This window comes from Megalops cyprinoides, chromosome 4 (assembly GCF_013368585.1).
Source record: "Megalops cyprinoides isolate fMegCyp1 chromosome 4, fMegCyp1.pri, whole genome shotgun sequence".
NCBI lineage: Eukaryota > Metazoa > Chordata > Actinopteri > Elopiformes > Megalopidae > Megalops > Megalops cyprinoides.
Genome location: NC_050586.1, coordinates 34,057,773 through 34,082,728, shown reverse-complemented (window position 1 = coordinate 34,082,728; position 24,956 = coordinate 34,057,773). Strand labels below are relative to the sequence as shown.

Below are 24,956 nucleotides of genomic sequence, written 5' to 3'. Positions count from 1 at the left end.
CAACTGACCAAAACAAAACGAAGTGGAGGGGCAGCCACTCTAGTAGAAATCACAGACTATTCCTTTAAATGTGAATTCAAATGGTCAATGTAGTCCTCAAAACTATGTTCTAAATGTTTGAATTTTCATATATAAATGTAATAGAATTGTTGGAAATTCATTTGGATCCCCCCAATGTCTATATCATGGTTACGCCCTTGCCGTGTAAGGCTTTCAGAGGCTTTATCCAAAAATACCTGCAGAGTTTACTGAAATCCAGAGCTTCTGCTGTCTGCTTGGCTACACAGTGCAGTGGAGTTAACGGTCATTCCCAAGGGAGCCATGTGGAGCTGTACCTACATCTCATTGTCCCGCCATCTGGATGGCTGTCAACGCTACGGTGACGTGGGACAAAAACAAAAGCGGTTTGGTTTGAGCTCTTTGGGAGAAGCCCTTGAAAATACTTAATATTTGATGTGTTCTCTCTGACAAAGGACACAGATGGAAACAAAAAAGTCAGAGTTAATGAAGCCAAAGATTTCATTAAAAGAACATTTTTTCTACAGAGCTGTTGTAAAGTGAAAACTCATTTGCTGTTATGGCTGGATGAAACTTTTTTTTTTTTCCCCAAGGAGTCTTTTGTGTTTAAGAAAAAAAAAGGAAGCAGCTTAATTATTTGGCCTGGTTACACAGAAACATAAAAATAAGTAACTATTATTCAGTGTTCATACGTCAGGTATATCTGCCTTTTACTAAGGCTTAAAATTAATGGATATTTATTTAATTTTTACATAAATATGGGAGCCCGAACTTTTTTTTTAACCATTTTCACCCAATTTAGAATGCCGGCCCCCACTGTAGCCTGGGAGAGCACAGGCACTGTTCTCCAAACCATGCGATATCACCTGCCATTTCTTTTCACACCACAGTCCACAAGTTGAGCTAGCACAGACATGAGTCAGTTGAAGAAACTTCAAGTGCAGGTTTATGAAGAAGATTGTTCAAAAGGGTAAAGGTGTTCAAAGGGAACACCTTCACCACAGACCTACTCAGGATCCTGGGTGTACAGGCCACCCTTTCCAAATAACTTTGAAAGGCAGGATTGTAGAGTAAAAGAAATAAAACATTTTCTGTGTGGAGCTTAAAGCAATGGTTAATGATGTAATGAAGTGATGTTGGGTAAACAAATAAACATATCAACAGCAAAAATCATGTACAAACAAGGAGAAATGGAGAGCTACTGGCCTGGTGAAAACAGGGCAGGTCTGGACTATGGTTACTCTGAACAAAAGCTGTAAATATTATTCACTAACGCTCCTTCACCAGCTTTTTTCCCCTCTTTCCTCTTCACACACCTGATCATATATATACACACTCGCCATGCCACAGTGGGCGTTCAGCAAAACCATGCAGCTTTTTCATCAGATTAAGTAGGCTCCTTTCACCCTTGTGTAGTCTGTTACACTACTGCAAAACCTGAAGGCCCTGAGACAAAGACGATACATGTTGACACAATGTTGAGCGACCCAAGGCCTCTGCTTTTTTGAGAAGTGCATTGAGATGAACAGATTTATCCCCCTCCTCGTTTTGGGAATCTGCTCGCCCCACTGACTCTATAGTGTCTCAGACCCGCGCATAAAATGAGTCTTGTTACTCTGACACGCACTAGTGCCTCGCATCGGAAACAAGGGAATGGGCGGGAAGCTTTCACACACAACAAAAACACTGCAGACTTTTTATATACATGATGGATTTTACTGGACACTCACCTGGATGAATATTCACTAGCGTTCTGTCGGTACTGCTCACATATTTCTTCGTTTGATGGTTCCAGGAGCGAGGGGAGCTCCTCGGCGGTGTAGCGCAGGCTGGCCAAGCACAGCTTCCTCTCCAGGCCCTGTTCGGCGCAGCATGTGCCGATTCCCGGATGTTTGGGAAACGGCGAGTCCTTCCCACATGAAATGTCGGATATCCTAGTCGCCTGAAAGAAGGAGAAATCATCATTAGAGTCCTTAATTTCCTCCGCTCCCCCATTTCCCCAGTGTTCTTTCCCCTGTGTTCAGTTGGTTCAAAGCACAGTGCAACCCCGGTGGGGAATTGTGATGAACAGTATGCATTCTCCAGAGGCCTTCATTACATTTCAGAATCATCACTCCAAGCAAATGCCAGCAAAGCCATTTGAATATATGGATTTAACTGTGCTCCAGAATTGTTTTTCCTCTAAGTTAAAACTTTCTTGGAAAAACGCTGCTGTTGGGCCAGAAAGTTTCAAAATCATAAACAACAAATGGCGCGGTGCACTCAAAAGGAAACACTATCTGAAGCCCTAATGTGGCCAATAATCATAGGAACATGAACTGTGAAGTGGTGCCAGGCTGCACCTGTTTAAATCATCAGGACATGATTTTACAACCTTGCTTTTGAGGGCAATTTGTGATTCCAAATGGAATAATAATAAGCGATAGTATTGGAGAGCTTGAGGTGAAGGGAACGAGTGTTCTCGTCTAGTACGTGGTAAGTGCATTACACATTTTAATCTTAAATTTCTAAAAACCATTTAGTTAATTGCCAGCATCGGCATAATATTTTTTTTCAGGTTTGTCAGTTGAGTCATGAACACCTCACTATCATTTTATTGTTGAAAGTACTATATAACGCTCTGCAACGTGAGTCACCACCATTAAAACAGCGAGTACTGTTACAATTCTAATGGCCTGCTTTCTGTATTTCTTTTCAGGGTGTCTTAATCACCTTCCAGTCTACTGTCCTCCCATTTATCCTGTTACCTTGGCAGTTGATTAGAGTTTTTAAACAAAATTAAGAGGCAGTTCAGAGATACAAGGAAGCAATTTCTGTCATGCCGTTGTGCGCAAAAACAAGGCCATCTGGGATTTTCTGTATTTTTAGCACATAAATATGAGCACTAATGCATGAAAATTGAATTTTCATCCAATGCAATTGTTTCACAGTTTTTGTGTTATGTGAAAGAGGGGATTTGAAAGCCACAGTCCTGCTGAGGTGTGCTTTCAGTATCTTCGTCCTCTACCAGAGAGATTATTCAGAGCACAGCAGGGCGCCGGTAATTTCACAAGATGCAACAGGGGATGTTTAATTGAAAGTGTGAAAACTACTTTTGTTCGACTCGTTTGGTTGTCACAATAACAATGCGTAAACATTAATATGCCCCCATGGTCACGGGCTGTCTGAGGACACCACATTACTTTATATATTCAGGTCAGACATGGCCAGCAGCCCATACACACAGCATTAGGCATTTTCACAGGGATATCAGGAAAAAGTGTTTCAGGGATGTCAGTGTAAAACCTGGAGTCTCTATCACAAATTTGCTGCCATACTTGTACTGCTTTTCATTCAAAGGCTAGGGGTGTTTGCATTCTTTCATAGCTAAGTATATTCCTTGTCAGTATCATAATAATGACAATACATATTTGATATTGCATTATTAGCAATTATCCATCTAACTGTCTAGATAATACTTTGATATAGACCAGCAGCTGCCTGGGTAGTGAATAAAAATGTAAAATGCTGTGATAAAAGGTTGGCACATACCCAATCCCTCAGGGAGTTAGACGCTTGAGAACCTGCTGTACAGAGCATGAAAGTACAGAGCATTACAACTCTGAAAACACTCTAAAGTCCCTTGCAGGGTCACTCAAAGTTTTGCTTTCAGGTTCAAAAATCCCAACCTGTAATTCAGATGCTTTTTATTTGGTTGCTTTCATTCTGTTAAAAATGTATGCTACCAACTTTTCTAAGGGTACTAACTGTTTGTGATTAGACAGTATTCAGTATTCAAACTGTCCAACACGCAATAACACATATGCTTAGGGATGTATTTGACAGAAAGAAAAGTATCTTTCAAAAGGAATGGTCCAAGGAGATGCTTGGTATGACATTGGAAAGCATTGCGCCATGCCTATATGAATATATAAGGCTTTAAAATCTGCTGTTTTACAGGAAGTAAGCAGATAAGTTTCTTTTTGACCAGATGGAGGGGCGATAGCTTGATAGGGTTAATAACACGGTGTACCCCTTTACAAAACAACCTTTAGAACTGAACCAGTACTCTCAAACTGAAAGCAATTTAGCAGTTCTGTAACTGTTTGTTTTTTGAGTTAATCATTCAGTAAGTGGCACCGGTAATGTGCAACATGAAGAAGATCCGTCTGCATATGCAGCATATTATGCTGTGTGGAGTGCCATTGAGAACGCTGGTGTAATAATGACCCATTGCAAGTTGCCAGATGAGTACACTGAAAAGTATTTTGTACAGTAAACAAACACTCTTTGTAGAGCCACTGCTGTGCAAGCACTACAACAAAGAACCAATTAATTGAATCAAATTGATCTGGGAAGTTTTACATTTACAAAAAACTGTAATAAGGTAGAATACAGGAGCCATATCAAGCTGAGTTCTGTCAGCAGAATAAAGGGCATAGGTGGGAAGCCGTTAAAGCTGAATTTTGTACTGACACAAAGAAGTGTCCTTTTCACAGACATCTATTAAAACATGGTCTGTTGTACCAGGCCTGGTAGTGGAAGCAGAGCACGTGGTTCAGACTTTCTTGACACAGTGCTCGACACACTCTATAGACACTGTGTGTGTTGTGGACAAACCTGTGTAGGTTCCCATCATTACAATGTATTACGTTTATTATGTAAAGGACAAATAGGACTACCTATGGACAGATGGTTTTAGAAATACAGTTTTAGAAATACAACTGTGGCAAGTAGCACATCCTCATATGAATCCATTTCACTCTTTCTTATGTTCTTAGTTCTTATGTTTCCTAGTCATGCAAATTTCTCACAGACAGAAAAGAGGAGTGAGCTTCTACAAGTAGAGCTGTGGAAATTTGCAAATGTGTAGCTCAATCTCTTACACTCTTTATAATGTTTTTAATCATGGTTAAAAAGACAGACAACACGGCAGACAGAATCATGTAGGTGTGATGGTCAGGTGTCCACATACTTTTGGCCATATAGTGTTTAAGCAGTACACTGTGCACTGAGCTGACATCCAAAATCTCAAATTTTAAACTCTGCTTTCAGTTTCAATGACATTGTTGTGCTGACTTATACCATCTTATATTAATTGATCCTGTGGTAGATAGAGCTCTTTTTTCACTAATTAGTCATGGATTTAGCAGATCATGTTCTGAACTGTAATTTCAGTCCTACATTTATAATTCAAACTGTATCTCTCCACTCCACCCATGTTACAGAGTACAGAGTATTTATTTTAGAATAGGCAAAGATAGAAACACACCTACAGAGAGCACCTAAGTACCAGTGTGGCATGGCTGAAGATTGTGAAAAAACATGAAGCATGAAATAAGTGGACCGTGTGGTATGAATGCCACGTCTGTAATTGTACCCAACATTTTTCACTCTCTTTCATCTAGACTCTGTTTTTTTGCTGCTTATATAGATTAAAATGTGCAGTATGTTGGTCCAACAAGGATTCTCTACTTATATGTATTTACATTTACATTTACATTTATTTATTTAGCAGACTTTATTTAATTGAAAGTGTTGCTTGATTATTCTTATTTTAATGTTGATGTTTATTTTCCTGATGATATGTACTGAATGTTCTCTAATTTGTAAGTAGCTCTGGAGTGTCAGCGAAATAAATAAATGTAAATCATATCCATGCATGTGTGTTTTTTTTTTCTGGTTTAGCCGTGCGCTGCACAGATCTGTGGCTGGGTCCCTCTAATCATCACTGTGTCTTTTGTCACCCCGCCCAGATCATTAAAATGATCAGTGGACTCGCTCAGCCCCTGTTCTGAACTAATGGCCCTGAACAAATAGCACAGCTCATTAGGTGATGTTGTGGCTTGCTTCTGTCTTCTCTCAAACTCATCGTAAAAATGAAACTCCCCAAGCGACCAGATGCAGCCAGCTTCAAGTGGTAGGCCATGGTCTAAAATCCCACTAACTATCTTTTTTTCACAGCAGTAACCCTAGTTTCTGGGTAACTGGTAAGTTAAATGAAATGGAAATTTAAGCAATAAGCACCACATGCATATACATGTGTAGGTTTCATAAGTGTTAGTGTGAACAAATCTGAAAAATACTGGAAACTAGTACAGCACTCTGAAAGTTGTCATTCCTAGGATTATTTTATAGTGTCCCTGAATAACATTCACTGAGCAAGAAACGCAGATAAAATGGATTATTTTTTGGCATGTTTTTACAATTACATTGTCACAAAGTGAACTACTGAAAGATAGCATATAACTTTATGTCTGTAGCCAGGTTTGGTATACACTGATGAGCCAAAACATTATGACCACTTGCCTAATAAACTGATGGTCCTCTATGTGCCGCCAAAACAGCGCTGACCTTCAGGGGACTCTACAAGACCCCTGAAGGTGTTCTGTGGTATCTGGCACCAAAACATTAGCAGCAGATCCTTCAAGTCCTGTAAGTTGCGAGGTGGAGCCGCTGTGGATTGGACTTGTCGGTCCAGCACATCCCACAGATGCTCAATTGGACTGAGATCTGGAGAATTTGGAGACCAGGGCAAAACCTTGAGCACTTCATCATGTTCTTCAAAACATTCCCAAACAATGTGTGCAGTGTGGCAGGGTGCATTATCCTGCTGAAAGAGGCCACTGTCATCAGGGAATACCATTGCCATGAAGGGGTGTACCTGGTCTACAACAATGTTTAGGCACGTGTCAAATTGACATCCACAGGAATGGCCGCACCCAGGGTTTCCCAGCAGAACATTGCCCAGAGCATCACACTCCCTCCACTGACTTGTTGTCTTCTCACAGTGCATCCTGGTGCCATCAATTCCCCAGGTAAACGGCGCACACGTACACGGCCATCCACATGATCTAAAAGAAAATGGGACTCATCGGACCAGATGACCTTCTTACACTGCTCTAAGGTCCAGTTCCGACACTTGCGTGCCTGTTGTAGCCGCTTACGACGGTGGACAGGGGTCATCATGGGCACTCTGACCGGTCTGCAGCTATGCAGCCCCATACGCAGGAGGGTACAATGCACTGTGTTGTGACACATTCCTCCTGTAACCATCATTAAAATTTTCTGTGACTTGTGGCACAGTAGACCTTCTGTTGGTTTGGACCAGATGGGATAGCCTTTGTTTCCCTTGCGCATTGATGAGCCTTGGGTGCCAAACACCATGTCACCGGTGTGGTTTGTACCTCCTCGGACCACTGTCGTTAGGTAGTCACCACTGCTGACCGGGAGCACCCCACAAGCCTTGCCGTTTCAGAGATGCTCTGACCCAGTCGTATGGCCATAATAATTTGGCCCTTGTCAAAGTCGTTCAGGTCTTTACTCCTGCCCATTTCTCCTGCATCCAACACGTTGACTACAAGAACTGATGGCTCGCTTGTCATCTAATCTACCCAGACCTAGACAGGTGTCCTTGTTTGGAGATGATAACATTATTCGGTACACCTGTGAGTGGTCATAAAGTTTTGACTTATCAGTGTATTCTTGGAATGCTTTTTAGAATTACTTTTGGGCTGCTTTTGTCTGGTTTTGAACGGTTATTTGGTGAGATGTTTCATAAATATCTGGCAACCCTGCCGAGTTGATTACATGAATGCCTCAGTGTTCGCCAGAAGAAAACACAGCTCATTTGGGATTTTTCAGACATAATTTGTCGTCTGCTTCTGCAGATGTTTACCCCACTGCAAACACTTGCTTAGTGGGAAACCGTTTAACTCTGATTGCTCTGTGCAGTGTGGAGCCTTATCAACGGATATGATCTGTGCATTAAAGATGCACATATGCTTGCATTCCATTATGTGTTCGCGTACATTCACTCTTCTGCTGCTGTCAGGGATTTGCTAAAATTTCCTACTTAACACTGCTTATACAAGAGAGGCACGTCTTTAGCAAATAAATAATTTTCCCAAATGATGGTGTGATAGTTGTTGACAACCAAGAAAAAAACCCCACAATGAAATAAATACATTTTAAAATCAAACAGCATCACAATCTGAAACCAGTGACAGAAATATTTGGACAACACACTCAAATATGACAGCTGGGGGAGAGGTAAATCTGAGACCTGACCGGAGACGTGTTTTCGGCTCTGTCAGATGAAATTACTGGTGACTGAAAATATGAGGGCACCGTTTGCTCACAGTCCTCAAACAAGCCAGATGGGTCCAACAGAGCAATTAGAGAAAAACACACACGCGCTGGGGAATACTGTGCCTTTCTCGTCAGGGCCATGACGGCCAATACTTTTTAGAAATGGCTGCTCAGACCACCTTGCCTTCACAGCTGCTGTCTGCCCATATTGGAGCTCTCAGAGGTTTTGTAAGTCAGCAAGCACTTCTCAAGGCATAGATTTTTAAACCAGTTTCTAATAAATATTTAACCTTACTAGTGTTAATTTGCTGCTGTATTTTAATTTCTTATTGCTTTTATCCCCACATTTTTTCTTATCCGCTTGTCTGTTATATTTTGAAGGTGTTATATGGTGTTTAGCGTGTACTTAATGCTCACTGTTTCATGTCTAGTGCCATGTTTTAAATCACCTTGGACTTCTGTGTTATTATCGTTACTTATTAGAAAAGAGGCTATTTTTAAAAAGGCCCCTTTTTAATGTTGGTGCCCAGCATGGGGAATATGCCTCTGACATTACCATAAGCTTGGTGCCACCCCTCTGTCAGAACAGATGTGGGAGGCATACCACCCATGCCACATCAGTTGTTTGGGGATTGATGATACATGCCATGTGATGCCCAAGCCACCATCCTGGAACCACAACTAGTGAAGTGAGCCATGTCTTTGGGATTTGTGGCCATGCTGGAAATGAGGCTGTATATGGATTGGCATTCCCAGGTTCCTTGTGGTATGTAGTTCGCTGAATTTCTGCGATGGATGAGTTGCTATGAGTGGTGCTGTGCACTCAGTAAACAGCGGCAGGGATGCACCAAATCCATATTTTTTACGTGCTGGCCCAGTACCAAAACAAGCACAACAGAATCACTAGGTAACAGAGTAGAACACCAAAACCAAAAACCAAAACAAAAATTGTTTCTCGTAACAAATTCGTAAATTAATTCACTGTGTGCCTACCCAAAACAGCAGTTTAAATAAATAAATTGATAGTGACTCACTGTAGTGATTGCCTGTTTTCTCCTGATTTTCTGGAGCTAACCTGGTTACATTCTAGACTCTTGGAGCACCTCATGGAGATTCAAGGGCATACAGTTCACATAGTTCAATGAAATAAAGAGACTTCAAGAACATATTTAAATTTAAAAATCTTACTTAGGTGCTACATCTGAGTTTTAAGGCAATTAAAAGTCTGCATGGGCCTGACACTTAAACCTGAGCCTAAGCTGATCTAAGCACTGTAATATTCAAATTGAACTCCGCCTGAAAACAAAGACTTTAATATTTATTCGACCTGACCTGGTTACTGGTAATAATGAAATCAAATAACACACATTCAGTATCACACATGTGTCAAAACTATTTTACCAAAACCTCTCCTTTTGGTAAAACACAGTGATCCATGGAAAAAAATTCAATGGTTTAGCAGCTTAACAAATGAGCAAAATACAGTCTGTCCTGTTGGGAAAACAGTGCACTATATAGTGAATAAAGTCTCTGCAAGTCAACAAGAAAAAATGGGAAAATTCAGCCTGAACAGTTCAACAAAACAGGCAGTTCTTTTCAGGAAAACGGAGGGCACTTGGGCAGAAATAAGTTTCTCCTGTCAAGCATGACATGTTTGGTAGCCTTGAAGGCAAAATCTAATTCCCTTTGTGCATATGTCTTTCATTCAAAGTGAGATTTTAGACCAGATTTTAGACAGCGGTGCTTTCAAAACCTGACATCCAGAGTTGTTGAGCCTGACCTGACCCAGACCTGAATGCCATATCTCAGTTATAGGCCTGAACTGGCCCAAACCAAACATGATTAGTCAGGGTGAGGTCAGGTTAGGGTTGGATTGGTACACAAGAAATGTTGAGTGCACACACACACACACACACACCAAAAGAATAAAGTGATTCATTCCAAATCTTTATTGGCAAAAATTAACATCAATTATAGTTTTTTTTTTCTTTTTCTTTTTTTTTTCTTCTTCATATGTGGATGTAGGTATATCTGTATGCATGTATGTATGTACATATAAATATTTGTGTGCATACATGTGTGTATATATATGTATGTGTATATATGGATGAATATTTCTTTCCTTCTGTTTGTGTCACCAGGTGTATAATAAATACACACAAAAAATAGAAATAATTGTAAGGACATACTGGACATTTTGTGGTTGTTCTGAATTACGAATTAATTGCAATAAAAGTATGAAAAAAATTATGATTGTTTCCATTCTTAGAACCTTTACCTTTGATAAATGTCTCTTTTCAAGAGAGCTAAACATTTAGCTAAGCATTAAACATAAGCTTAACATTTTTTCTTTTAACAGCCCAACAGAGTAGGCCTATACACACACATCCTTACCAAAAGAATAATAATGATTCATTATCAGCATAAACAGGGGCAGTTTGCTGCATATCCACATGGATATGCACACCATGTGAACACTGATTTTGACATAGCTATACAGTATGTGTTATACCAATAACAGTAAGTAACAATAACAAACAGCAACAATAACAATCAATAACTTCTTCCTTATGTTTTTTTTTACTGTGTGTCATCCTTTTCATTCATAAACTAATAGCCACCTTGGGCTTGCATACCTCTGACCAGGGATGGGATGTCAGGTGTGAAAGTCCTGGTGGACATCGAGCCTGTTATGGGCTTTTGTTTTTATTGTTACAAGGGCGCTGAAGGCTTGCTCAGACAGGTACGTAGTGCTAAATGGGAGAATAACCCTTGTAACTGTGTGTTTGGCCAGTCTGGATGCAACAGCGTGTCCTTTGACAATCCAAAACTTTTTGTACCCGTTCTCCTGGAAATATTTCTTTGACACAGAATCGGCTTGAAGGTCAGCAAGCTCATTTTCATAGCCGAGGTATTCCATGTCCTCGAGGCTGGAAATGTAGGGGTCCATCGCCCATGATTCCTTTGATAAGCATTCATCAACATTGTCAAAACGGGACTTAATTTCCTCCCGAAGTATGTTCATGCGCCGGGTAAACTCAGTGCGTAAAGACGCACACACAGTGCCACAAGACTGTTTCCTCAGCAGTGGAAAATGTTGTAACTCCCCTTTTGACATTTTTCCAACTCTGTACTCCAGTTTGCACACAAAAGTGTCGAGAGCGTCTTTGCACTGCATGATGTTTGATTCAGGACCCTGCACACACTTGTTTGTTTCATTGTAGAGAGTGAATGTGTCCGCTAGGTATGCTGTTTTGATCCAAAACGCATCAGTCAGCTGTTCGCACACTGGTCAATTGTGATCTTGCAAGAATTCCTTTATTTTTTTCCTGCAGTTCCATAAAACGCACAAGCACTTGTCCACGCGACATCCAGTGTACCTCTGTGTGTAACAGCAGTGTTTGATGTGCTTCATCCTCACACAGCTGGGCAAACAGTCTCTTGTTAGAAGGGCGAGCTTTAATGAAGTTTACAACTTTAACAACAGTTGCCAGGGTGTTACTAAGGTCTTCCAAAAGTTTTTTTTACTGGCCAATGCTTGGCGATGTAGCATGCAGTGGAAGATTGCGCACCCCGGGGCTTTTTCCTTCAATCGGCTGTTAAATCCCTTGTTTTCGCCCATCATCGCTGCAGCCCCATCAGTGCAGCATGAAACACGATTCTCATAGGCCAGATTGTTGGATGAGAGATAAGAGTCCAGAGCCATAAAAATATCTTGGCCTGTTGTTGTTGTGGCTAGATTGGTAGACATAAGAATGTCTTGTTTCAAGTCATCCCCGTCAATATATCGCACATAAACGATGAGCATGGATTCGTCTGAAACTGTTGTCATTTCATCCAGCTAAATGGCAAAGGGAACATTCCAAAGCTTCTTGTGCAGCTGGCTTTGACAATCTCCAGCCATTTTATCAATTCATCAGCACTTTATGTTTCTCAGACATGTTGTTTCATTCATAAAATAGTGATGCTCTGACTGCAGGAAAAACAAGGATGAGCCGGGATGAGCTAGTCAGCTAGCTGCTAGCTGACCTGATGAAACTGATTGAGAGCGCAGGTCACAGAGGTGTGGCCTACTAAGTAGCCTACTATTTTTGAGTGAGGACCAAAAAAATGTATCTTTTTAAATAGTTTTATATACAGACTTTTGATTATCCAGTAAGTGTGTTATTATAATTTTATTTAACATGTGCAAATCTAACTAAAGGACAACCTCACAACCTCAGACCAGACAAAGCCTCATGCAACCCCTGTGATCTTTGGACTCCAGGTTGGGAACCATGGCCTTAGCTGATGCTTTTGTAGCAGCTGTGTGTGAATCCACCATAATCCAAAACAGAGAATGGCTGCACATTTATTACTGTTATCTTACCAATAGTTGTGTGAATCCTTTCAGCCTTTCTGCGTCCGAGCGCTCTGAGGCATCTCTGTGGCTGGGTCGGCTAAATTATCGCCACTGCCATCAATCACAGGAATAGGCCTTCAGCTGGCCGCACAGATGTTCTACTGTGCAGGATGAACTGGAGGCATGTGCTTTAATAACAAAGAATGTCATGTGTGGTTTCCTTAATAGACCACTTCCAGATAATTATGCATTGTTTCACTATTATCACCTTCTGTCACAGAGATGTACACACATACTGGAATCATTTTAGCTGTTCCCATTTCACAAGTAACAGCCTTCAGCCTGCTATCCGTGTCATGTTTCAACAAGAAAATGACCACCGCTGATCTTATGCCTTGTAACACATGGGCCTGCATGTCTTTGGGCAAGACATGTGAACCGGGTACGGCTCATCAAATCCTAATCCTGGATTTAGTTCATCCCCACCCTGAGGCTTGTCGTCATTGGCCCACCTGATGGGGGTTATCTGGGGGAGCTGTGAGTGAGGTCTACTCAGTCCACAGTAGCAAACAGCTGGCAGTGATTGGAGAGATCTGTATCCCAACAGGACCTTCCCACTGAAGGGCTTTAGCCTCTTCGTGTCCAATGGTCCATGCCATGTGTTGGTCAGAGATCAACAGCAGGCTGTGTCTGTTACATCACAGGGCTTTGAAGGGCCAGGAAACTACGGGCAGGCGAACAGAACACCTGCTCATGTGCTATAATCTGTAGCTGCTGGGTCCAGCATCCCTTCACATATGGGCTCTTGCACTGGATTATGGACAGCAGTGTATAGTTGCATGGGCCTTCCGATTCAGTCCATTTTTGCTCATTATTTGCTTGTTATCCAGGGTCGGATTTCTCAACCTAGATGGGACCATTTTTGGGTTGAGAGCAAACAGTAGTTTCGTAAAACGCAAACTTCAGCACTGTTCTATTTTAGAGTGTAAAGTTCTTTCAGTGGCTGTTGTTGGATGATTGACAGGACATGAAGAAAACATCAGAAGTCAAGCACTGCACAGTTTCACCCAATAATATGCATTTCTCACAGGACACAGCCCAGTTAACCCTAAAAATGTTCCCAACTGCCTGGTTTGTAAAGTAAAAGTAAAGTCACATATACTGCTAAAGGTAAGGATGTGTTCAAATAGAAAGTGAACAATTGGAATATGTTACTGATGTAGGTGACATTTCCAGTGCAGCTTCCATGAACTGTTTGAAAGTGTCTACATGGCAAACAGTGCTCTTGTGTTGAAAAATGCTGAGGTATTTTTCTGTCTGCTACTAGTGATGGGGTATTATTTTCTGAGAACAATTTATAGCAAAACAGAGGGCTGCATGATGCAAGTCATTACCTGTTCACTTATTCTCCATTGTGAAGGACACACCCCAACAATTAACAGTGAAAACAAGATTGTTGTAGCAGTTCTCGGAGAATCTGTGTCTTGGTTGGGCCCTTTAACCGTCACAAGTCTCATATTTAATCGTTAATTAATTTTGGCCAGGTGGAAGGCTCATCAGTTATACGCAGATCCGCCATCCTCTCATGCTGTTCCTCCTGAGCAAGCGTGGGCTGAGGCTGCACTGTCAAATCTGTATTCCTCACTGGTAAATTATGAGGGGGCATGAGAGGGGGGTCTGACAGATGTTTCATCCTAATAGTACTATCCTTAGACCTGCCATTGCCTGTTTTTGCCCTGGCATTTTGATAAATTGCTCAACTAAGACCTTCAAGGGCTGCTTACCCCTTTCTAAATTGAGACCTTTTTTGAGACAGGGTTAGCTAGCTTGTAACCATGAAGTTGCACCTGACATACGCAACAGTGATAACAATCTGTACTCAATGTCTGCTGTAATGCTAAGAAGTTGTTTCCCCAGCAACAGCCATGACTAGTTGAGCAAGGATTTCTTGGGTTTCAGCTTTGCCCTTGAATGCTACAGAAAGAGTAGGCTAACATTTCTCATGGACGTATTATGCACACAAGTTTCTTTCCAGTGGTGCATCAGTTTTCTAGAATTGCCACAATATTCAATTGTTCCAATTCCAGTTCTGATACAGGATAAATTCTATATAGGTACAAATAAAAAGCTAGAACCTGTAGCTAGCTATAGTCATCTGAGCACAGGATATAAACATTATCAACACAATAAAATCATGAATCAATATCATGAATTGAAGTAACTGATTTTCTTTCAAATTATAACAAACTAGCTAATTCAGAACATGCAACTCATAGGAAGTTATCTGTTGGCACAAAGTTTAACTTGTGACAACATTATTCTCAAGAGAAAATAATTTGTGATTTAAAATAGTGGGGTAGATCTTGTCACCTTGAGACACCTTCGGAATGATAAAATAACTACACTTTTCTAGGAGCACCCCCACTTACCCTCCCAAAACAAAAAATCATTTAAAACTTTGGTTCATAATAATTATATTAATTATTTTTTCCAAGGAGTTTTTATAATTATACAATAAACAAAGACTTACTTGGCCACAGGCAAACAAATGGGAAATGCTCAATATCTATTAAACTCCATTTAACTACCAAAGCAACAGCCTCTCTTCCCAAACTTCCTAGCAATTTGCTAAGTTGTGCAACACTCTCCTACAGGCAACAGATGGAAGTTTGTGTGCGCTAATTACAATTAGGGTCCAAGGTAGATTAAATAGTCATTGGAAAAAGACAATCTTTGTCAAGTACTGTCTGTCAGGATTTTCCATTTGGGGATACATGTTCATGCCCCATTCCATTCATTAGCTGGCATAAATATGGGCTATGTCTTAAAAAGCTGTCTGCAGCTATATATAAGTATATAAAACATGTAAGACCCTGATAAACAAGACTTCAACTCCGCACTTCCTCTCAGCTATGGTTATGTTTCAGCAAATCGCCTACTCCTTTCCTAATTGCCCCTCAGTGTTGGACAGAGCTAAACTGTGTCATGATGTCTTGTAGAATCACTCGTCACCTCCAGACACTGACTGAAAAGCCATCTGTTGAAACTGTGTCTAGGTTCCAAGAACCTGAAATTGCCATACGTTTAGCTTCCAGTGCCTCCTCAATTTGACACCGTGAGCCACATTTAACGTAGATGTAATATTGCTTGCGTTGATCTTTGTTTGGCAAAGATGTCTATGATTTGATAATTCTTAAACTGTCATCTTTTGAAAAACTTTGTACATAACTGCTATGCTTGTATATTTTTCATCCTGATGCATGAACACTGATATGTTACTTGCTGGTCTGCACAAATGCCTTATTTTTGTTCCCTTCATTATATACCTTATTTAGGTTTCCATAGTGACCTTTTATGTGTCTTTGGATAGGAGCATCTGCTAAATAAATATATAGAGAAAGATATAAAATAATTGCACCATATATTATGTAAAGTAATGATATAATATAATTCTACATATAACCTAATTACAATGAATAGATGTGGTTTTTGATTATTTCAACAGAATGCAATCTGAAAAAAAAAAAACTAAAAACATCTAAATAGCTTATAAGCATGGATTGATAGGGAAAACTCTGCTTTTTGGGAATCAGGATATCCTCACTGAAGGAAACGAAGGAGACTTTGGTATGAGTGGCCAGCACTTCTTTTCTTTGGGTAGTTGTTTAAACTAAGACTCCCTATTTTATACCAAGCATTCAGGTCCAATCAAAATACCCAGAAGGTTTGAGAGAAAACACACCTTCTCCATCCAAACTGAAGGCCCCAATACTGTCGTCACAGATAAAGATGGCTTGTCATTATGCGGGCTGTAAATCCAAGACCTTTACAGCCTAACGTTTATGCTTATGTATGTTTTCCAAACCCACTGGTGAAGACATTCCAAATGCTGATTCTAAATTCTGATTTTGCATAAACTGACCTAAGATGACATTAGGGAATTACAGAATATACACAGAAGAACACACTTTTACTGTTAATCCTGAAACATGTTTTCTTATTTGTGTCGTCCATATAGTTTGCACATACGCACACACACACACACACACAAACAAAAGCAGGGTCTTCCAGTAACGGGTGTAAAGTGTTGTGCCTTATGCTGTCATATTCAGCCCAAAAGTCTGGATGCAGGATGATATCATTGCTCAACAAGCACATATGTCTCATACGGGTCAGATTTTCCAGGGGATTTGTAATGACTATATGTACCACAATCTGTTAATGGAAAATAAATGGATGTTGTCAAAAGGACTTAAAACGAAAATGTGCCCTTGGAGAGAAGTGCTTATAAATAGAAGATCAAACAGATGAGACATAATGGGGTGCGTGCAAACCCACTCTTGATCTAGCCAGAAAGCATTTGCCATCACCTTTAAAAGAAGCAATTTATAAAAACATATCCCCGGTCTTGCTGTGGATGGAATGGGTACCAACATGATGGGACCACCAACCTTGGCAATTCATCCAATGAAAATGAGTATGTAAATGACATCAGTGAAAAATAACAGTTAATGTGATCAAGTATTTTGTAAACCCTCTTTTCTCTTCTCAGTAAAGTAACGCACAGGATATGTTGAAGCAAGGTGATCTCTTTGTAGGTTATGAATTAGAACAAGGCAAATAGAAAGAAACTCACCCCAGTGTCATAGCAGTCAGGAGTAGCCTCTTCTGAACAGCATTTTTCTGCTAGTTTAAGCATTTCATCAGCAACACACCTGACTTCTTCAAATGTGCCATTGGGGAACTTCTGGCTGTACAAAACTGTGAAACTTAATAGGAAAAGATAGTGTATTTACCCTTTCTGAAACTGACCAAGTGTAATTTTGATAAATATTTTCATTGTAATATTAATAAAAGTAATCTCAAAGGAGTTTGCCCTTGAATTTCAATGACACATTTCACCAAGCCTTTGCATTTGTTTGTTTTTCACTAAATGCCCTTCTGTTATGGTCACTGACAGTTGAACAACTTCATCTGTCTATCATTCAACTATCATCTTCATCAATTATCTTCATAAAGTGAATGCCTGAGGCTAAAAACATCTTAATAAAATACACTCTACATCCACTGTGAAGCAAGCAATGTTGGCCTGCTGCCAATGTTAATTTATTAAAAAAATAATCTATTTACGTATACATTTCTTTTACTCCATTTAATCAGGATCAAATGTTTTATGTGAATCACAATTTTTGCAATCATAAAACTGACACCAGAACATTTGTCTTACAGAAAAAGTAATTTCATTAATTAGTGCCTGTAGCATGACATTTTGTTATGCAGACTGAAGTGGTTATTTTAAAGAACAATTTGTGTTTTACTGGTTGCTAATTAACAATAGGCCCTGAATGAGTTTATTAATCTTCCATATCTGATCCAAGCTATACTTGCAGGCAGAGATAAGTGTCTGTGATTGTGAAAACTGTCCAAAATTGAACAACTTGAAAACAGCATTTGTAAATTGCTTTGCAGGGCAAATTTGATCCCTATTATGTAACAACAGACTGTATTTAGACTGTATTTAGCCTTTTGCACACATATTTCCCACAAACAAGACTTTGCTGTCTTTTCAGGTATTTTTCCTCCATTTACAGAGCCTCCTTGTGCATGCATTTATGTATCAGCTACAGTAGATACACAAATCCATTTGTAATTTCTTATGTTCTCCGGCAGTGCAAAGGGGAAAAACATTTCTGGGTGATTTGTGGTGTAGCATTAATTATTCAAGCTTTATTTCTTGTAGATATATTTTAATGAACTAAAATACTCTTTTGAGAATGGCACTTGGGGCACAGGTTTTTATAAATATTCATACATACAGATCTTTGAATTTCTCTTTTCCCAAAGTATTGAGCCCCTCGCAGACTTTTTCCTTCTCATAGTTCTTTCCTAGAAAAGGGAAGAGTGGAAAGAACATGAAGTGGCAAAAGGAAACGGCATTGCACATTCCTCAAGAACACAATTGATCAGAACAACAAATGCAATGCATTGTGATACGTACATTTTGAAAATATGTTTTTTTGGTATAAATATTTTAACTATATTTAAGACAATAATTTCCACTGTATAACACTATGCCCTGTCGGAAGCATTTTTTACTGATTGCAGTATCATAATCCTGCACATAATCCTGAACAGAATTTAGGGAATACATGATAATTACTCTTATTTGGCATGAATGGCAAGCAGTAGGTTAAGGAAATATGAATTTCCATATCATTATATGTCACAATATCATGTACAGCATAGTTCAGTATCTATCTATCTATCTATTGTGTGCAATTGTCTGTAATAGTTTCTTACCTCTACTTCTGGAAGAACCAAAGGTAAATAAGAAGGCCACCAAAACAATATGAAGGGTCCTCATTGTGTTACTGACATGTGATAATTTTTTCCAGGAACAGCACTAGTCACACTCTGAAAGTAAAGCATTAAAGCTGAAAGGAATTAAACCTGTCGGGTCAAAAATTAACTACAATGAAGGCTGACAGCAATGTGTACAGACAGACATTATGTAATGTAGGTCATGGAGTTCTTTCTTTTTTTACTCGAAACGGTACACCATGATCGTTTACTTCTCTTTTCACTGAAAGAACACCCACCCACACACACCCACACACACACACACACACACACACAAACAAACAGACATGAAGGATTTGGTAATTCAGTTATCAGCTGCTTATCAACAGTGACCTTGTGGTCAGTTTAATTAAGGCAATGCCACTCAATGTGATTGGCATTGAATTATTAATAACTTTTTTCTGGTTGTAAGCCCATGATGCTTTTCATCACACAAAGATTTTCTTCATTGCAAACCTGTTTTTTGTGAAATCAGCTGATTTGTATTTGCATTGCTTCATTCACCAGTCTCACAATGCATATTTCCATGTAATGCATAAAGTAAATTCTATATCTCGCACTCGTGTACAGTTTTTGCCGATTGCTTACACACTGAAAGTGAATGCTTAGACAAAAGCATCAAAACCTTAACTTTTGTAACCATGCATTAAACAAAGGCACCAAAAGTACAAACACATTTTCTGCTTTGCATTTTGTTTGCAATTCTGCAACACACTTCTTGCAAAACACTACACACTGTTCCTTACATTAGACACTTCGATCAAGAATGAAATCTCTTGCAATCATTGGGAAAACGCTTCTATTCAAAATGCAAAACATACCTGAAACTGGCAACACCCACACACACACACATGAAAACACTTATACACTAATTGAACACCAATCAGTCTTAGCACTACAAATAGACCTCAGGTAAGCTCACCTCTTTTGTGAGAACTTTGCAAACATGGAGGCAGTGAGAGTGAGAGTGGAGAGGAAGAGGTAGAGGAAGAGAGAGAGGAGTAGGAGGAGGACAAGGACAAGAACAAATAAGGGGACCAGGCAATAGATGGAGACATATTTCTGACGACATTAGGTCCACTTTGGTGGACCATGTCATAAATCATGGCCTGACGATGAGGGAGGCTGGGCAGAGAGTCCAGCCCAACCTGAGTCGCTACACAGTAGCATCCATAATACGAACATTTAGACTGGAGAACAGGTATGTCTTCAACTTTCTACACTAGACTGTATCTATGTAATTGTTGCACATCATTCTGCATCACGGTACAATACAATGTAGTCCTACAATATTAGGTCTATGCTCCTCAGTGAACAAAAAAAAATAGGTATAGTGCTGTGAAGTACATGTAATACAGTTTTGAGGGTACTGTGTACAGTATGACAGTACAGTATGTAAAAAAGAACCTAACCAATGACATCATGTTCTTGCATTTCCTACAGTACTGCCAGACGACCTCCTGAGGGTGGAAGGCAACATCTGTTCACCCATGAACAGGAACTGGCCATTGTCAATATAGTGTTGGCCAACAACACCATCTGCCTACATCAACTACTAAAGCAAATCATCACAGATCACACAACATTCCATAATATCACCGTGTCAGTATATCGACACTCTGCCGCATCTTGCGTCAGCACCAACTTACAATGAAGCAGCTGTACAGGGTTCCATTTGAGAGGAACAGCGTTAGAGTCAAAGACCTTCGCTATGACTATGTGCAAGTAAGTGTCACTGTACTATACTGTAATACAGTAATGGCAGTAGATTGTGTCCTATTGACACTACATAGATACATTCAGACAAAGCAGTATGTGACCTAGGCCCCATTCTGGGGGTGGGGGGTGGTTAGTGGGGGCACCTGCCTTCCCTGTAGCTTGTAGTTTTGACTGAATGTGTCTGACCCAACCCAACCCCCACCTCCACCTCCATCCTTGTGTGAAAATGTAGATTTTGTAGTCCTGTGTTTTGAGTTACACTATATTCACGGTACAGTGTATGCATTTTCTGTTACAGAGAGTCCTGGACTTTGATGCAGCTGCAAAGCCTCATGAGTTCATTTACATTGATGAAGCTGGATTCAATCTAGCTAAAACTTGGCCGAAATGTCATAGGACAATTGTGAATGTCCCTGCGTAGCGCAGGGGAAATATCACCTTGTGTGCCACCATTAGTATGCAAGGAGTTCTCCATCACCATGCCACCCTAGGTCCCCACAATACTGCACACATAATCACATTCCTGGATACATGTAATGCAGTTGTACAGGATGGACCAGAGCAGCCCAGGTTTGTTGTCATCTGGGATAATGTTAGCTTTCACCAGGCTGCTCTGGTCTGGGACTGGTTCACCAACCACAATAACTTCACAGCTGTATACTTGCCCCCTTACTCCCCATTTCTCAATCCGATTGAGGAATTCTTTTCGGCTTGGCATTGAAAAGTGTATGACTGCCAACAACATGCCATCCTGCCTCTTCTACAAGCAATGGAAGAGGCATGGGGAGACACTGAGGTGGGGTCAGTCCATGGTTGGATACGGCATGCAAGGCAATATTTTCCCCGTTGCCTAGCCAGGGATGACATTGCAAAAATATGACACAAATCACTAAAGAAATCAAAGCAGTAACACCAACTCCTCAGGGTACTTATCACTAAATACACCCCTTTAAATAACAGAGACGGACAGTCATCACCAGCCTACACTATATGTACACACGGACATTTACAATCACACTGTGAGAATGCGCTGGACAAATGTCTGCCAGAGTTATCGAAAAAGTAGAAAACATTACATTACATAACATTACATGCATTTAACAGACGCTCTTACCCAGAGCAACTTCTATCACAATAGAATATAGGTGTATCCATTCAATTTAAATGAGCAACAGTGTCAGACCAGGCTAACAACACTCCCAGAACAGTGAGCGTGAGCAGAAAACCTACACTTACTTGAGGGACTAACTGGATAAATACTCCCAGACCTCAGCAGGAGGTTTCTAACACTCATCTGAAACTGTCTCTTTCTTCTCTTCTCTTTGATCGTAATCAATTTTATTGTTTATGGATGCCAGCCCTACATTTTTTAGGATCTTTTTAGTACAGTTTATTTTAAATAACTGACATACAGTGTGATATTTAACATTCTGGGACAAAACTGCACTGTGCGGGGACACCAAGTGAAAAAGCACGTTAGTAGGTTGAATTTTTGAGATGAATGTGTACAATGTTCTTCATACGTGATTTGTCCCTATCTGTAACTGTTCCCACAGAATATGTTATGTGTGGGTGTTTAAATTCTTACTCCAATGAACCTCTGTTTGCACCGACTTCATAGTTGCATGTGATTAAATGAAGTTTAGAACAATTAGGAGACTCAAACAACAAATCAAGCTGATATAACTGAAGTCAAAGCAGACAGCCCTTACATTACCCTTAATGAGTGCTGGTGGTGTGAGTACAGAATTGGTAATGTGTTGTTGTTTTTGTTTTAAATAGAATATATACGTGCTAGCAAAGACAAAGTAGGATCGCCTAAGATATGCTGCACCTGCAGATAATTTCTATACCAATTTTAACCAGCTCAGATAAACTTTGCACCAATCTTCCATTATCTTAAGAGGCACAATGCCTGTCAGGAGTTAATGCTATGCTTTGCCAGGGTAATTGTTGCATGAGGACATGCAAGTTACAAATTGATTGTGATAGCTTAAGCTTTTATGCCACAATGCCACCATGCCAAAAATGAGATTGTCAGGAATGTAATCTTATTTTTCCATCTGCACCTTTTTATGCACATGGATTATATCCCCAAAGACAGTTTACAGATTTAAATTTTCACAATTAAAGGCAAGATAAACATAAGGTTAAGTCAAATATTAATTAAAAATATATATTTATGTATTTAAATATACATACACAGATGAATCACAGTGGAAATATCCAGTGTTGTGACATGCGGTGCTTAATGCAATGGCAGGACAGAGAATGCAGCAAAATGTGAATCACAGTCTTCAGGCAGATATTCATGTACAATGGGAGTGAGACTGCATGCACACTCACAGTTTAAAACAAATAAATGTTCAATTCCTCTGTGTGAATGAAAATGCTGAATCTAAGACAAACTTAAGACAGAAAAAAAATGACCCTCAATGTGGAAAAAATGTGTGTTTCTCTTCTTCTCATGTCCCTGTCTCTTAGTACCATGCACAGTATTTATACTGAAACAAGTGACTGATCCCAGCATTAATGTATAATGAAATGTAGAGATTAGATACACATTTTTATTATTAGTAGTATTATTGGTAGTTAAAGAGGAAAGGTAAGCACCCAGAGAAGAATAATTGATTTTCATCATAACTGCCCTAAATCATGATCAGCTCTGCAGCCTGGTCAGTCTCTGCATGTATGAATTCGTATTGGTTTTCTGAACACAATCTTTAAGGAAGTTTAAGAATATCTTCACGTGATTATACCCCAGGGAAAAAATGAGCTATAACCAGCCTGTAACTTAATTAAATGCTTACATCACAAAGAAACAAATAAATAAATCCAGATGAATTAAAATTGCTTGTAGCTTGTATTTGTTTATTTGCAGGAGCATGAACAGTGTTGAATAAAACGAATACCATGCCTCTAATTTCATGCTTGATTGCTTTTGTTTCAGTTCAGTGCCAAAAAATAACCATCTTTGTTCATTTTTAATTATATTTCCAACTTTGACTGACTGAGTTGACTGTTTTCTAACAGCCATTATATTACCTTGTCATTTCCAAACACGATTTGAGGATGGTTATCAAAACTCCTTTACTGACAGGCATTAAATGAAACTGTTGCCAAGTGAGGTGGAAGAAAAAATAAACTGAGTTCTCCATGTTTATTGCTTTTGTTACTAGCATAATCAGATGTTTCTTCCTTTGTAGTCTTCATATGCAGAACCTATTTTACAGTATGTGAACTGCTGTATAACCCACTGCTCTCAAGACCAATAGGGTACAAGTAATTAAATGAATATATTGTTTAATATAGTAAAATTAATGAGCCAATGAATAACTTGAGTCTTGTAGTTCACTGTGTCCTTTGAGATGATGTTGAGTAATTAAACTGCAATAGCACATCATTATGGTGAGTCAGAGTTATTATTTCCTGCAGTAAGTGAAACCACCAGACAACTCAGATACACGACTACTGTACACCCCAATAATGAGGACGTGTTTTTGGGTAAGAGAGAGATCTACCCAGAGACCTGATTCAGATCAACATAGCAGAACAACATTACTTACATACATGGCAACAATCGAATGATTCTATATAAATTTTAGAAGGACTAGGAAAAGGTTTGTCCAGGATTCAGACTTGACACTTTCAGTCTGAAGGAATCAAAGTTTTGAATGGGTGAATCTTGATTTTTTTCACTGCTGTGCAGACAGATCTTGAGATATTGAGTAGAGTAGGCCAAAGTAGGTCACGCTGTGGCTACTGTCATATATGTTAAACGTATATTTATTAAAAATCACAAAGCAAACAGTAATTTCAAATGACTAAAGAAATTCCCCCCACATCCATGAACTGTGCACACTGCTATATGATAAGTCGGAGCAAGAATATACAGACAACCCTTAAGAATTTTTTCTGTATCCAGTTATTTTATTCACATACTTCATTAAACAGTAAATTTGTAATATTGTAACAGTTCTCTTGAACATTGCAATAAACTGGAATACAACCATTAACAATGTGTAATGTAGGTAATATTATTCATGTCTGTCATTAGCAATTGCTCAAAATGTAAACCTGTTAATTTTAATATAAACAGCCATACAGACACTTATGCAGAGGTTTCAGCTGGATTTCTGCTATTCAATGGGTAAGTACAAGTCCTGCAAGTCTTAAGCCAAATATAACTCATCTGGCAAAGTTTATTTCGACTGAAGAGGTAAATGTAAGTCCACAAATTCTTTCATTATTGCAACTTGTGCAACATGCATTCATCGCCATATGTATGTATTCAACAAACAGGAACATGTTTACTAATATAGCAGTACTGACCACAGCCCGTATCTGTACTGTAATGAGAGCAGACCTGGAGAAATATTGTGTGTTGTGTAAGTTTATCGCTAATTGCACATGTTAAAACATCTTGTTTAGAACTTATAGAAATGAG

General features: G+C 39.5%; 1 protein-coding gene across 1 annotated transcript in view; it reads right to left on the bottom strand.

Moving 5' to 3' along the window:
* Positions 1 to 18,878, bottom strand: part of gc (GC vitamin D binding protein) — a 32,656-nt gene extending 13,778 nt beyond the window's left edge. Inside the window, exons 1-4 of the mRNA XM_036525924.1 lie at positions 18,731 to 18,878; positions 18,247 to 18,316; positions 17,067 to 17,199; positions 1,749 to 1,960 (exon numbers count right to left, since the gene is read on the bottom strand). Of these exons, the coding sequence (XP_036381817.1) occupies positions 1,749 to 1,960; positions 17,067 to 17,199; positions 18,247 to 18,316; positions 18,731 to 18,794 (479 nt within the window). The 5' untranslated portion in view covers positions 18,795 to 18,878. The remainder of the gene's footprint in view (positions 1 to 1,748; positions 1,961 to 17,066; positions 17,200 to 18,246; positions 18,317 to 18,730) is intronic.
* Positions 18,879 to 24,956: the final 6,078 nt, after the last annotated feature.